Source organism: Schistocerca nitens, chromosome 2, assembly GCF_023898315.1.
Source record: "Schistocerca nitens isolate TAMUIC-IGC-003100 chromosome 2, iqSchNite1.1, whole genome shotgun sequence".
Taxonomy (NCBI): Eukaryota; Metazoa; Arthropoda; class Insecta; order Orthoptera; family Acrididae; genus Schistocerca; species Schistocerca nitens.
The window spans coordinates 253622199-253635055 of NC_064615.1; the positions used below are offsets into that span (position 1 = coordinate 253622199).

At 40.8% G+C, this 12857-nt stretch overlaps 1 protein-coding gene across 1 annotated transcript in view; it reads right to left on the reverse strand.

The window, feature by feature from the left end:
• The window catches only part of LOC126234960 (uncharacterized), a 561291-nt gene that overhangs the window by 66007 nt on the left and 482427 nt on the right, over positions 1-12857 (reverse strand). The window contains exon 4 of the mRNA XM_049943699.1: positions 2535-2677. Coding sequence (XP_049799656.1) covers positions 2535-2677 — 143 coding nt within the window. The remainder of the gene's footprint in view (positions 1-2534; positions 2678-12857) is intronic.

The window sequence follows — 12857 nt, forward strand, 5'->3', positions numbered from 1 at the left end:
CCTTTCCTCTGTCCTTTTCCTGGGCTCCCTCTCCCCCCTTCCCTCCTCTTTCTTCCACACCTCCCCTCTCTTTGCCCCCTTCTCTCCCCCAAGTCCTTTTACATTTCCCTCCTCTGCCTCCTCTCATTCCGTCTTGCAACTGCCCTTCTCCCCCTTTATTAGTCCTCTCCCTCCTTGGTTTCCCCCCCCCTTTTCGTTTTTTCCTCTCCTCCCTCCTTGTTTTTCCCCCTACTCCAGGTCCCCACCCCCTCCTCACCCCATCTGCCTTGGATCGGGAGTGCCGTCTTTGTGCCGCCTTTTTCGTGCAGTGTTTTACAGTGTGTTTTTCCAGTGCGTGCTCCGTGTTGTGTCTTTTGGGAAGTGTAGCGAACAGCCCTCATACTGTCGCTCATTGTGCTTTTTTTTTTTATCACTTGCGAACAGAAACCAGACTGTCGCCATGTTTTTTAATTGTGTGTCTACTATGTTACTTGTCTGATTCCTGTGTATTTTATCAAAATTGCCAAACCATTTTGCTTTCTGTTTTAACTTTCCGCATTTTTACGCCATTTTACACTTTAAATCACCATTTTATCGCCTGTTTTTCCTTGTTTCTTTCTTCTTCCTTTTTTAAACAAAAGTCTGTACGCTGTAGAGCAGCGTAGTAAGCTGCTGGCAGCCCGCCCCCTTCGGGGGGAATTGAAAATCAATAAAGAAAAAAAAACCGCCAGCAGTCAGTCTGGGTCAGTCTCTCGTCCGCATTTGTGAGGCAGTTAGTGTCTGTCTGTCGTCCGGAGTGCTTGTACGTTTTTCGTTCGCGTCAACCTTTAAAGCCGGCAAAATGAGAGTCATTCCACTCCGCCAGTAAGAGAACTCAGCGAGTGGTCGCCCGGTCGGGGCTTACTTCCTGCATCTGAGTCTGTGCGTTAGGCCGCCAGTCTGCTCGAGTTTGCTCAGGCAACAGACATTGGTGGTTGGATCGATCGGTTGGTCGGTCGCGCACTGAGACACAAGATGACTTGTCCGTCTTGAGCGTCGGCGCATGTGAGGTCGCCACGTGAGTCCAGTGGGAAGCGCCGTATAGAAAGGGGTAGTGGCTTCGCGGTCGACACGAGAGCAACAGCAGTCGACCCACGACACCGGTCTGGCTGGTGCGAGCTGCGACGCCGTGAGACGGGAGATCGGCGCGCCTTCCTGCGTCCGTTGAAGCGGCTGGCAGCGGACGGTTCGGGAGAGCGATTTAGGGTTGCTGCGCCAGCTCTTCTCGAGAAATCGCAGTTTATTAGAAGTTAAGTGATTGGTGATAAATTGTTTGATTTACTGTTGTTAAATTCTACTTGTTTTCATGGTGAGGTCACCAGACGTTTCGCTTTGGGGTCGTCCCACCATTCTTCTCCGTTTCCCCACCCGCGGGAAGGTGGTTGTTTATAAATTGGGTGGTCCGTTTTTCCCTTGTGGAGTAGGGGCGGGTTAGAGCAACCTGCGGTGCGGGTTGTTCGGTAATCTCCCTATCAATCTACCGTACGTTAGTAGCTGCCTCTGTCATGTTTGTGGGATTTGGTGTGTTAACGAAGTTATTGCTTGCAGTGTAACGGCCTAATACCTGAAATATGTTTTGATCTTTGGAGACTTTTATATTATTGCCTATGATCTTGAGAGGCAGTATCTGTGTACTGTAGAGCATCGTAACTATTGTTTGGCCAACCTTGTAGAATTTTATATAAGATTGCATTTCATGGGCTTTTATTTAAATGATCATTTTAGTATATAAAGTTGCACCCTTTCACTGTAAGACTTTTCTTAGAAGTTAAAATCAAGTTCCACCTTCGGCGGCAAGGTTAATATTTTAATTGTTAGTGTTTTTTATTATTTCCATTCGTCCTACAGGGGTGCATAGTTTGTGTGCTTGTGAAAATGGTTAAAACCTTTAGTTTAAAGTAATCCGGTGTGTTGCAGATTTGCACCAGTGTAGTCTTTCAGAGGCTGTTGTGAGCGGTCGTAACTACGGCCGTGTCAAAAGGGTGCGGCAAAGTTCGCTACCCGAAAGCTCATACAGTTAAAGCTTGTTTCTTTCTGCCTCTGAATAAATTGTAACTTTGATATTTAGAGGGCGCTTTCTGATTATAATTTTATATCTGTTTCTTTAAAAAAAGTGCTTTTAGGCGCTATTAAAGTGAATAAAATTCCCATTTGTTAAAAAGGAATTTGCTTATGTCTTCATCAGTTACTCCCTGGCAACTACTTCCATGCTTACATAGTGTGATTAAATGTGTTAATGTTCTTGATGAATCGTTAGTAAATAAAATAAATTCTTAAGTATATGCTTTGAAAATAAATCACGGTTCAGAGGGAAGTGTGCGAGGATAAAAATGTAGATGAAGACCATTACTTGACTATGGCGAGAAGGTTAACGTTGGTGTAGGATGCAGTGTTTATGTACAAATGAACACATTTGTACAGGATAGCCTACTGTGAAGAGTTGTATCAAACTGGGCTTGGCAGCGAAGACAACAACAACAACAACAACAACAACACACTGGGTGTGTGCAGCTCACCTTGACCTTACACCGGTGCGCGCCCCACGGCTGCAGCTCGCAGTAGTGCACGAGGAAGCCGAGCGATTCAGGAGCTCCGCCGTCAGTCTCCCAGCGCAGGCGCACTTCGCGGAAGTCGGGTTGCGCCACCAGGTGGCGCACCTCTGTGGCCAAAAAAGGAAGCAGCGTTAGCGGGAACTGCGAGTTCCCTGAATGCTCGACAGATGGCGAAAGCAGAACAACCAGCCCGACAGTCTCTACCTGAAGGTAGGCGCGCTTGCAGACACACTGGAATAAAATATTCTTTTAAACATTCTGTTTAAGATAACACGGGTCGAGGTGTACAATGCGAATTTACAATGCTTGGCAAAGATTATGTTATTTAAAGCGAAACTGAATCAATATGACACATGACCTCGAATCACATGTATGGACATATACAAAAAAATGACACAGGATGAAAAACCGCCGCTATTGCAGCTGATATTTCCATTCCACTGCAGGCGTGCCACAAGACTCCGTCCTCTCTCGTCTTCTTTATCTCTTCTCCTTTACCTCCTCTCAGCTCCCGGTACGCCCAAACCATCTCAACGAGTCCAGCTCCTTCAGTTTATCACACCACCTTCCTGATCCTCTATGCTACTCTCAAGAAATCCAAAAATCCTTGTTATTCATCTCAATCCGTTTACCTCATGGTACAATCAATGGATCCTCAACATCAACCCTTCCAAAACCTACGCAATAATCAAAGGACGAACCACGAGCACCTTCCGTCCCCATGGCTTTTACCTTACCATCTACGACCTTCTATCCAGTTAGGTAATACACTAACATACACTTGGAGAAACCGTTGATCAGCAACTAACATGGACACGTTATCTGTCAGCTATCAAAAAGAAAGTACATGAATATTGACATGAAAAACCAGCGGCTGTATTTGCAAGTGGGTCTAAGCACATATGGGACTTAACATCTAACTATGGGACGTAACAAACCTAAGGACATCACACAGGCCGGCCGATGTGGCCGAGTGGTTCTAGGCGCTTCAGTCCGGAACCGTGCGACTGCTTCGGTCTCAGGTTCGAATCCTGCCTCGGGCATAGATGTGTGTTATGTCCTTAGGTTAGTTAGGTTTAAGTAGTTATAAGTTCTAGGTGACTGATGACCTCAGATATTAAGTCCCATAGTGCTCAGAGCCATTTGAACCATTTGACATCACACACATCCATGCCCGAGGCCGGATTCGAACCTGCGACCGTAGCAGCAGCGCGGTTCCAGACTGAAGCTCCTAGAACCGCTCGGCCACAGCGGCCGGCAGCCCTTCGCTCTCTGTATTTTACCCCTACCACTTCAGAATCTGAACGAGAGTATTCCAGTCAGCATTCTCAAAAGCTTTCTCTAAGCTTACAAATGCTGTAAGTTCGTCTTTCCTCAACCTTTCTTGTAAGACAAGTCGTAGGGTCAGTATTGTCGCACGTGTTGCAACATTTCTGTCGAATTCAAACTGTCTTCCCCGAGGTTGGCTTCCATCAGTTTTTCCATTCGTGTGTAAAGAATTCGCGTTAGTATTTTGCAGCCGTGACTTATTGAACTGATAGTTCTGTAATTCTCACACCTTTCAACACACGCTTCATTTGGGATTGGAATTATTATATTCTTCTTGAAGTCCGAAGGTATTTCGCCTTCTCATATATCTTTTTTTGTCATGGCTCGTTCCCCCAAGGCTATCAGTACTTCTAGCGGAATGTTGTCTACTCCTGGGGCCTTGTTTCGACTTAGGTCTTTCAGTGCTTTATCAAATTCTTCACGCAGTATCATATATTCCATCTCATCTTCATGCATGTCCTTTTCCATTTCCATAATACTCCCTCAAGTGCAATACCCTTGTATAGACGTTATGTATACTCCTTCCACCTTTCTGCTTTCCATTCTTTGCTTAGGAATGGTTTTCCATCTGAGATCTTGATATTCGCACAGGTGGTTCTCATTTCTCCTAAGGTCTCTAATTTTCCTGTAGGCGGTATCTGTCTTACCCCTAGTGACAAACGCTTCTACATCCTTACATTTTTTCTCTAGCCATTCCTGCTTTGCCATTCTGCGCTTCCCGTCGCTCCCATTTTTGAGATGTTTGTATTCCATTTCACCTGCCTCATTTTCAGTATTCCATATAATTATTGACCGAATCTGAAAATTTAAAATGTTGTCACAATCTATTCATTAAGAAGTATAATTTTATGTTATAGGTTTATCGTGATCTTGTGGGTATTTTGTTACAGTCTTTGCAACTACAAGAAAACGCCTGTTGTTGTCACCAAATGCGTTTCGTTTTATTTAAATAAAACACCAGTGATGATATTTCAATCCTGGTTTTTCGCTTACATAAGGAAACTGCGTCTGCTTGAACGTTTTTTGGTTGTTTATTTTTTTGGCACATTTGTTTGGCACTGTTGATTCCGGCTTAATACCACTCTGCTTTGCAGAACTATGTATTCTGATATTAACACAACACAAAGCACTACTACTCTCTATTTACATCTTTATTGTACGGCCAGACGTATGAAGAAGTATCACAGTACAACTGTAAAAGTTAGAACCAGTGTATATGTATAGAGTAGAGTTGCGTTCCACCAAAACTCCGGTTTGGTTGTTTTGGTACGGTATACAAATGACCTAGTAAGTGGTAGGGCTGCCGTAGTATTGGTAGAACTGGTAGGGAAAGGAACATAAATGAATGAGTGACAGAAAAACTAGGAGCCGACGACTTATCTTTGTTTTTTTATTGTTTGTTTGTTTGTCTTGTACATAATTAAAACCGTCCATCGTTAGACCATTGTGTATATTATACCCTTACAAAATATAAATTGCATTTTATAAGTAATTAAAATTAGATGATCATGTAACTTCTGTGTTTTCATTTAACCAAAGTAATTACTTTTGACGCAAGTACAGGTTACATGCAGAAACATAAAAAATCTACGTAATTGTTGTTGTTTTTGTAATCAATAGAAGTTCTTCACAATGATCAAAGACAATAGTTTCGTGTTAAAGTTGATAACTGCGGAAGTTGTTTATGAATAACACAAACATGAGTTAGCCAAATACTGAAGCGATGTTTGATATGTCTTTTTTTTAATTAACCTTTTCTTGAGAAATTTGCGTTTTCTACCGCTGTGTGATAAATCTGTTTATTTATTTATTTTTTTTATTTTTATTTCAACGTCCCTCTGTTTCACGTTACAAATTAACAATTTTAGAATAAAATCAAAGTTAAACATTGAGAATTACAATTTTGGTGTGAACACTGTTTACTTTCAAGTGACACACAGGAGGATAACTATGTAGAAAAAAATGTTCCCTAGGTTGCGCGGTCCTTTGGATATCCTCACTCAGTTTCCAGATGGCTCATCGCTTCCAGTTTCTATGGGAATGCTGTAAGACACTGGTCACATACGCAAACAAAGCGATCGAAATGAGAAGCCTGATAGGTATGCAACACACCAAACATATAAGTAATGCGGGTGCCATATTAACTGACCAAGGCTACTAGGAAAGCTACCATAGTGTACGCTTAATTCCGATAGTCTACCGTAGCCCACGGCAGTTTTACAATTATATCTTGAGGCAGTGTAACTCACGCCACATGCAACTCACGTCGCACAAATTACGCAGACTACGAGTATATTCATCCAATATTTGAGGGTAAGAGCACTTAGCGACTACCATCAAACTTTACAAATGATTTAAAACCTCTATGAAACTTTAGCTCACTGATACCCTTATCAAAATAATGAAAGGAAAAAACTTGTAGCTTTCTACATTTTCGCTGTTCATGCAGTAAAACTTCAGTACCAGGCGTAACACTTTAATTTATTGTTTTTTTTTCTACTAACTTTATTCGGAAAACATTTTGCAGAAGTACTTACATATACCACTGAATGTACCTACAAAATTATGTCATAGTATGACACATAGTTTAGGAGATATGATGCCATAAAGACTGAGATGCTTGAAGAACCAGCTGTTCTTGGAACGGGGCTGGTCAAACTGTTTTGTACACGGGAGTTAAGAAATCGGGCATGGGGGAGTTACTAGTTGAGAGATTAAATGAACATCATATGATTACTTTACAAGTTCTCAAGTTAGCTTGTTCCAGCTGTGAATAAACATGAGTGCATTGAAGAATAAGTATAAACCGAACGAGTGACGTACTCAGTGGGCGAAACGGTTGAAGTGAAAGACAGTAGTACGCCAATTTCGCGACTGCAGCTAGAAAACGTACAAAAATAAACGGAGAAAAGATGGAACAGGAACTCACCCAGACAAGACATCACTAGTTGTTACTTTTGTGTAGGAGTTAATAGCTCGCTTGTCGCGGGTAGTAGGTAACGGTTTCATTCTAGCGTGATCTGTTTGTACGCCGTCTACCTTAGAAAGATCCTGTTGCCGTCAAATTAAACGAACTGTAGTACTTCGAGGAGGGAATTACGCATTTACCATGGTGAAACAGACAGAAAACTGTACTCTGATTTACCAACAAGATGAGAAGAGCTCTGCACGGTAATATCACGTGTCTGTGGCACTATCTCCCATATTTCGCGATAATACAAAACAAACCGCCCTCCTTTATACTTTTTCGATGTCATCCGTCAGTCCCACCTGATACGGATCCTACACCGCATAGTAGTACTCCAGGATAGGGCGGACAGGCGCGGTGTAAGCAGTTTCTAGAGTAAACCTGTTGCACCTTCTAAGTGTTCTGCTAATGAATCGCAGTCTTTGGTTTGCTCTACCAATAGATCTTTCGGGAATTTGACTTCCACCGTCAACTGCAAACGATGTGCATTGTTTTGGAACACTCTGCAGTAGATTATTCAGAAGTGTATGATCCAGTTCCTGATGTAGATTGCGTATCTTCAAGGGATTCAAGTGACGACGTCCTCGTCGCAAGATCTCTCCCGATATGCTCGGCGGAATCACAGGCTAGCATATGCAGTAGTAACAGCCACTGTTTCGAAAGCTCTTAACGTCTGTTAGCACTACACTAACATCCTTTACGACGAGAAAGCCAGCCGTAAGATTTATGTTAGTTTTTACCTATTTTGCTACTCAATTAACAAATTAGTTGTTATATTTTCGCGTTCCAAGCACTAGAAATTATCAAGAGACATGAGTGATCGTGATCAGTGACATAAGGACAACTTATTCATGTAGAAATATCTTAGAATATGTTTGTAACAGCAGCTTCTTCCTCCGAAAGCAAGCGAGTACAAACATAGTTATATTTCATGCACGAGAAGCATATGTATGTAATGTCTGTTCTCTTTATGGTAGGTACTTCAGTTGACACATAAAAATTTTGTATTAGTGCACTTCACTCGGCTTTCTCATACACGAAAATTTTTATAAATGTAATTACTTTTGCTTCAAAACCGAATGTATTGAAGATTCTTGCCGTTTGTATCTCAGATGTAGTAGCACTCGGGGAATGGGTTTCCTCTGTGTTTGGAAACAGTTTTACTCCCAGAACGACTTTTCTTCAGCCTCTAGAAGAGGACTGTGCCCTGACTTGAAACTTCCTGGCGGATTAAAACTGTGCTCCACCCACTGAGCAATCTGATTACGACGACGCCCCCCCCCCCCCCCCCCCCCCCCCGACGAATTAAAGCTATCAGGAGCGGTCGGAAGTTGTGTTTGGGTAGCTCAGTGAAATAAAAGTTTTGTGATACCTGCTAATGAGTAAATTTATATAAATATTTAGAAAATGTCGGTAGATCATTTGCTCGCAGAAGGCAAAGGTCTCGGGTTCGAGGTCCGGCCCCACACAGTTTTAATCTGCCACGAGGTTTCAACAGTTTTGTCGCTTTTGACGTTTTATCATTATGTCTATGTGTTTTTCTGTTCAGATACAGTAATTATAGGTTATTGGCTACATTAAAATTGTAGGTACTGCACGCCATTGAAGTTTCCTGCGTTGCACAGACGCTGGTTTGTCTGTAAGTGTATTGAAAACACTTGACGATTTTGAGTATATGTACGACGTCTTTGTGCAAACGACCTTCTGCTCTTTACTTGCAATATTTGTTCTTAAAAGAAAACGATTCGTGAGTAAATATCTGTAATTTACAGGAGAATCGTAAATAAACTGTCCTGTAAAAAACAGTCTAATACTTACCAGGGTCGTTGGTAAACTAAATAAAGACAAATGTGTAGTCATTTTGTAGTTCTTGCAAATTTTTATGGCTTTCATACGCTCCCTATTGTACAAACTATATTACAAATGAATACAAAGTTAGTTTGTTAGTTACTTGTAGGTTCCATAGATGATTTGAACGATTCTTTTATCGAAATCATGTAGAACCAAAATAGTGACTCTAGTTCAGTTTAGTGGTAAATTAAAGATGTTAGTTGATCGATCAACTGTTGAGGTTAAGTTTGTTATCATTTCCAGATTAAGTTCTTCATTGCAGTCGTTCCTTTTTCGGCTCTTTTAGTAAGGTTTGGTTTCAATGAGAAAAAGTTTATTTTATTAAGTTGAATTAGAATAGCTCAAAATATAATAAATAGGAAGAATCATATGAGTGATGGTATTTGAGGGAATTGGATTAATAATTCTCCGTCAGAAGTTTTGCAGGATATGTATACGTGATTTGTGTTACCACTAACGGATAAGTTATTTTAGTCCCACTCACGCAAGTAGACTTTTTTACTGGTTACCAGTTTTTAAGTAGAAATTCGGTAGTGGAACGGAAGCAGTTTTACAGGAAAAATTATTTTAAGTTAAATTTTAAACTTGTTTCAGTGATTTTCAGACATTTTATGTTACTGGGCAAACGATAAAAAAATTTATTGCTGCTTATTGCACTCCTGTTTGTGCCACTTACAGCTTTAATAATGGGTAATAAAGGAAATTTTTCCCCTACGCTGTTGTAGGCATGGACATCACTTTTCTTCTCAAAATGTGAATGGATTATTTATGACGGAACTTTACTGTTCTTCTCAAATTGTGATGAATTATTTATGACGAATTTCATTAGCAACACTATTCGCACTCATCCGATGTCGTATTCTGAAATACCATTTACGGCCCGACAGGAGCGTTGCTGTCTCAGTGTATAAGGAAAGGCCGAGCGGGAATGTCGTGGCTGTACGTGTTAGATTATGATGGGATTCCGGTGAGGAGAAAATGCAGACCACTCCATTCGCGCAATGTTTTCTCCGGCGCCTGAGAAATGCTGGTGCTTCCGCGGAGATAAGCGTTCTTATTCATGAAATTCAGATACCAATCCACTCTAAGACTGAAAAGTAGAACACGGCAGGTCAATATCTCGGTACTGTACCGTTCTGTGTGAACGATCCTACTCCGAAGATAATATGGGTCGAGACTGCACGTCCACCGTGTCTGGAATGTCCCAGAATGCTTCGGGAGTAGCGCTCAGCTGCTTACTCTTCCACAAACCATCCAGCTTCAGGTTTCCCCATGGTTTCCCTACAACGTTTCAGACAAATACCGGAATAGTTAAATGGGAAACGGCACTGCCGATTTTCTTTGCCGTTCTTCTCCGATCTACATCTATACTCTACAAAACAGTGTGAAGTGCATAGCAGAGGGTACATCCCAATGCATCAGTTATTAGGGCCTCTTCCCATTGCAAACACATATGGAGCGCGGGGAGAATCTACATCTACATAAATACTCCTCAGGCAACAGTATGGTGCGAGGTGGAGGGTATCTCATAGCAATACTAGTCATTTCCTTTCCTCTTCTACTCGCAAACAGAAAGTGGGAAAATGGCTATCTATTTGCCTCCGTACAAGCCCTAGTTTCTCTTACCTTCGTCGTCCTTACGCGGAATGTACGTTGGAGGCAGTAGCTTCAAATGCCAGTTCTCTAATTTTTCTCGAAAGGAACGTCGTCTTCCCTCCAGGAATTCCCACTTGAGTTGCTGAAGCATCTCCGTAATACCTGCGTGTTGATCGAAACTACCATAACAAATCTAGCAGCCCCCATCTGACTTGCTCCGATATCTTCTTTAAATCCGACCTGGTGGGTATTGCTTAACCCTCTGAGTACAAGTGGTCTCTACCTGGAACCAACACTTTATTAATTTTCTTTTGGAGTATCAGTGCCTTTCGCATATAACCACCGTGTATATTGCAAGTCAGAGACGTCTTGTGGTACGCTGAGGTATTTATATGAATGCGGTGCATTGTAACTGTCTCTTACAGTGGCCAGAGCAACAGTCGGCTAGTACGTGATTCTAGAAAACCGTGATGTGTTTTTTTTTACACTGATCATATTGAGGAAATCATCGACAATGAAATTAAGTATATCTAAAGATACTGTAACGGAAATTTGAGTTCGTACTTCTGCTGCCATGAGTGTTTTCGAAATGAAACCACTAGAACAGTATGTACTTTTGATATAAATTTATTAAATTTTAGGGCTATTTTTGCTTCTTATTTGCGACTATAATTTGTCTTAGGAACAGAGAGTGTGGGATGAAGAACTACAACAGAAAAATATCGACGGAACCGTCTAGTACAAGGAAGACGAAGATCTGAGGTGAAATGTCTAGCTTTTGCTGACAGTATTACAATAATTTCTGAGGACAAAACAGATGGAAGGATAATGGTAGAAACATTGCACCAAATTGAAGCTAAAACTGAGTTACAAATATCGTTTGAGGAAACAGAATACATTGCACACAAACAGAACAGAGAAAAAATACACAGACACAACACGGAAACATAAAAAGAGTTAATAACTTTAAGTATTTTAGAGAATGGATAGAATCAAGTGGATTAGATAACACCACAACCGAAGGGAGATCGAGCAAACTGGAATTGATATACAAACTCACCCAAAACCGATATAATAAAAGATCCGTATAATTCCAGGCATTAATTAAACACTACAATAATTAAACCTGAAGCACTTCACGCATCTGAATACCTAACACTGAATAAAAGAGGTGAACAAGAAGAATTGGAAAAGCAAAGTACTCAGAAATATCTTCTCTCTGCCTTTGAAATTCACCTGTATAGCAGTATACCTATAGGCCGACAGATTTTCGTTGATGTGTGAGTTCCGACATAGCAACTGGGTCGAGTTCCGACATTGCAGCGGTGAATTTAGTTATTCTTTCACCTCATAAGGTTGATCGCGTACGACCGGATGTCATCAGTGAAATGAATGAACCACTGTTATCCATAATTAAGGTGGCCAATACATCTGTATACGAAATCAGTGAGCTGTGTCTGGTTGGTTGGGTAGCTAGTGATATGTTCCACGGATCATTTGTACGATTAATCCCTAATGATGCGGAATGAGTCATTTTACACTCTCATTACACATTCATATGTGCGCCTAACATTTAAATACCTTTTTATTTTAAAAAAATTAGGTAAAATTTGAATTAGTAATGCCTATCCATCCCCTTTCATATATTACATAAACAGGAATTCCTCTACGGAACAGAAGAGGTTGTTAAGGAGGAACTTTTTCAGTTTGTTTTCAAATTTAACTCTGCTGTCTGTGACACATTTTATATCATTGGGTATGTTAGCAAAAAGTTTGGTGGCAGCTTTGTGCACCCCTTTTTGTCATTCCTTTCTTCTGGTATTACAGTTATGTTCAACTTTGTTCTTTCTGTTGTGGGTTATTTATTCATCTTGCGGGAATAAATATGGTCCGGAGCATACAACAGTAGATGATCGTGTGTAAGCACCACATATTATTCTCACAGCACGTTTTTGAGCACTGAAAACGTCCTCTCTTCGAAGTGTGTTATCCCAGAACATTATTGCAAACGACATTAGTGAACGAACAGACGCAAAATATGTCAGTATACTGATTTTTACTCTCAAAAGATTCGAAATTATTCGAAGAGCAATGTGGCTGAACTGAGATTCTTTTCGGAGTACAAAAACTTGTTTGTACCAGTTTAAATTCTCTTCAATATGGACACCTAAAAACTTGAGATTCTATCTTAGTTAATATTTCAAGATGTATTACGTTTAATGTAGGTGTAGTACCCCAAGATGTGCAGAACTGAATACGTGTCTTTTTTTGAATATGAGTGTGATATTATTTCAAGAAAAATACTCAATAACGCTGATGAGGGCATTATTTACCATTTCTTCTATAGCTATACGTTGTTTGGAATAATTGGAATAATACTGCCACCTGCAAAACAGAATAATACTGAAATGCAAGATTAAGACAGAAGAAAAAATAATAAGTGAAGCAGATACGGAAGTAGAGTAATAAATGGAGGAACAAAGTCGGGCGAGTATGTTTTAAGAGTTGGAGTTTAGAAGGTACCATGTGTTAGCTAAATAGAG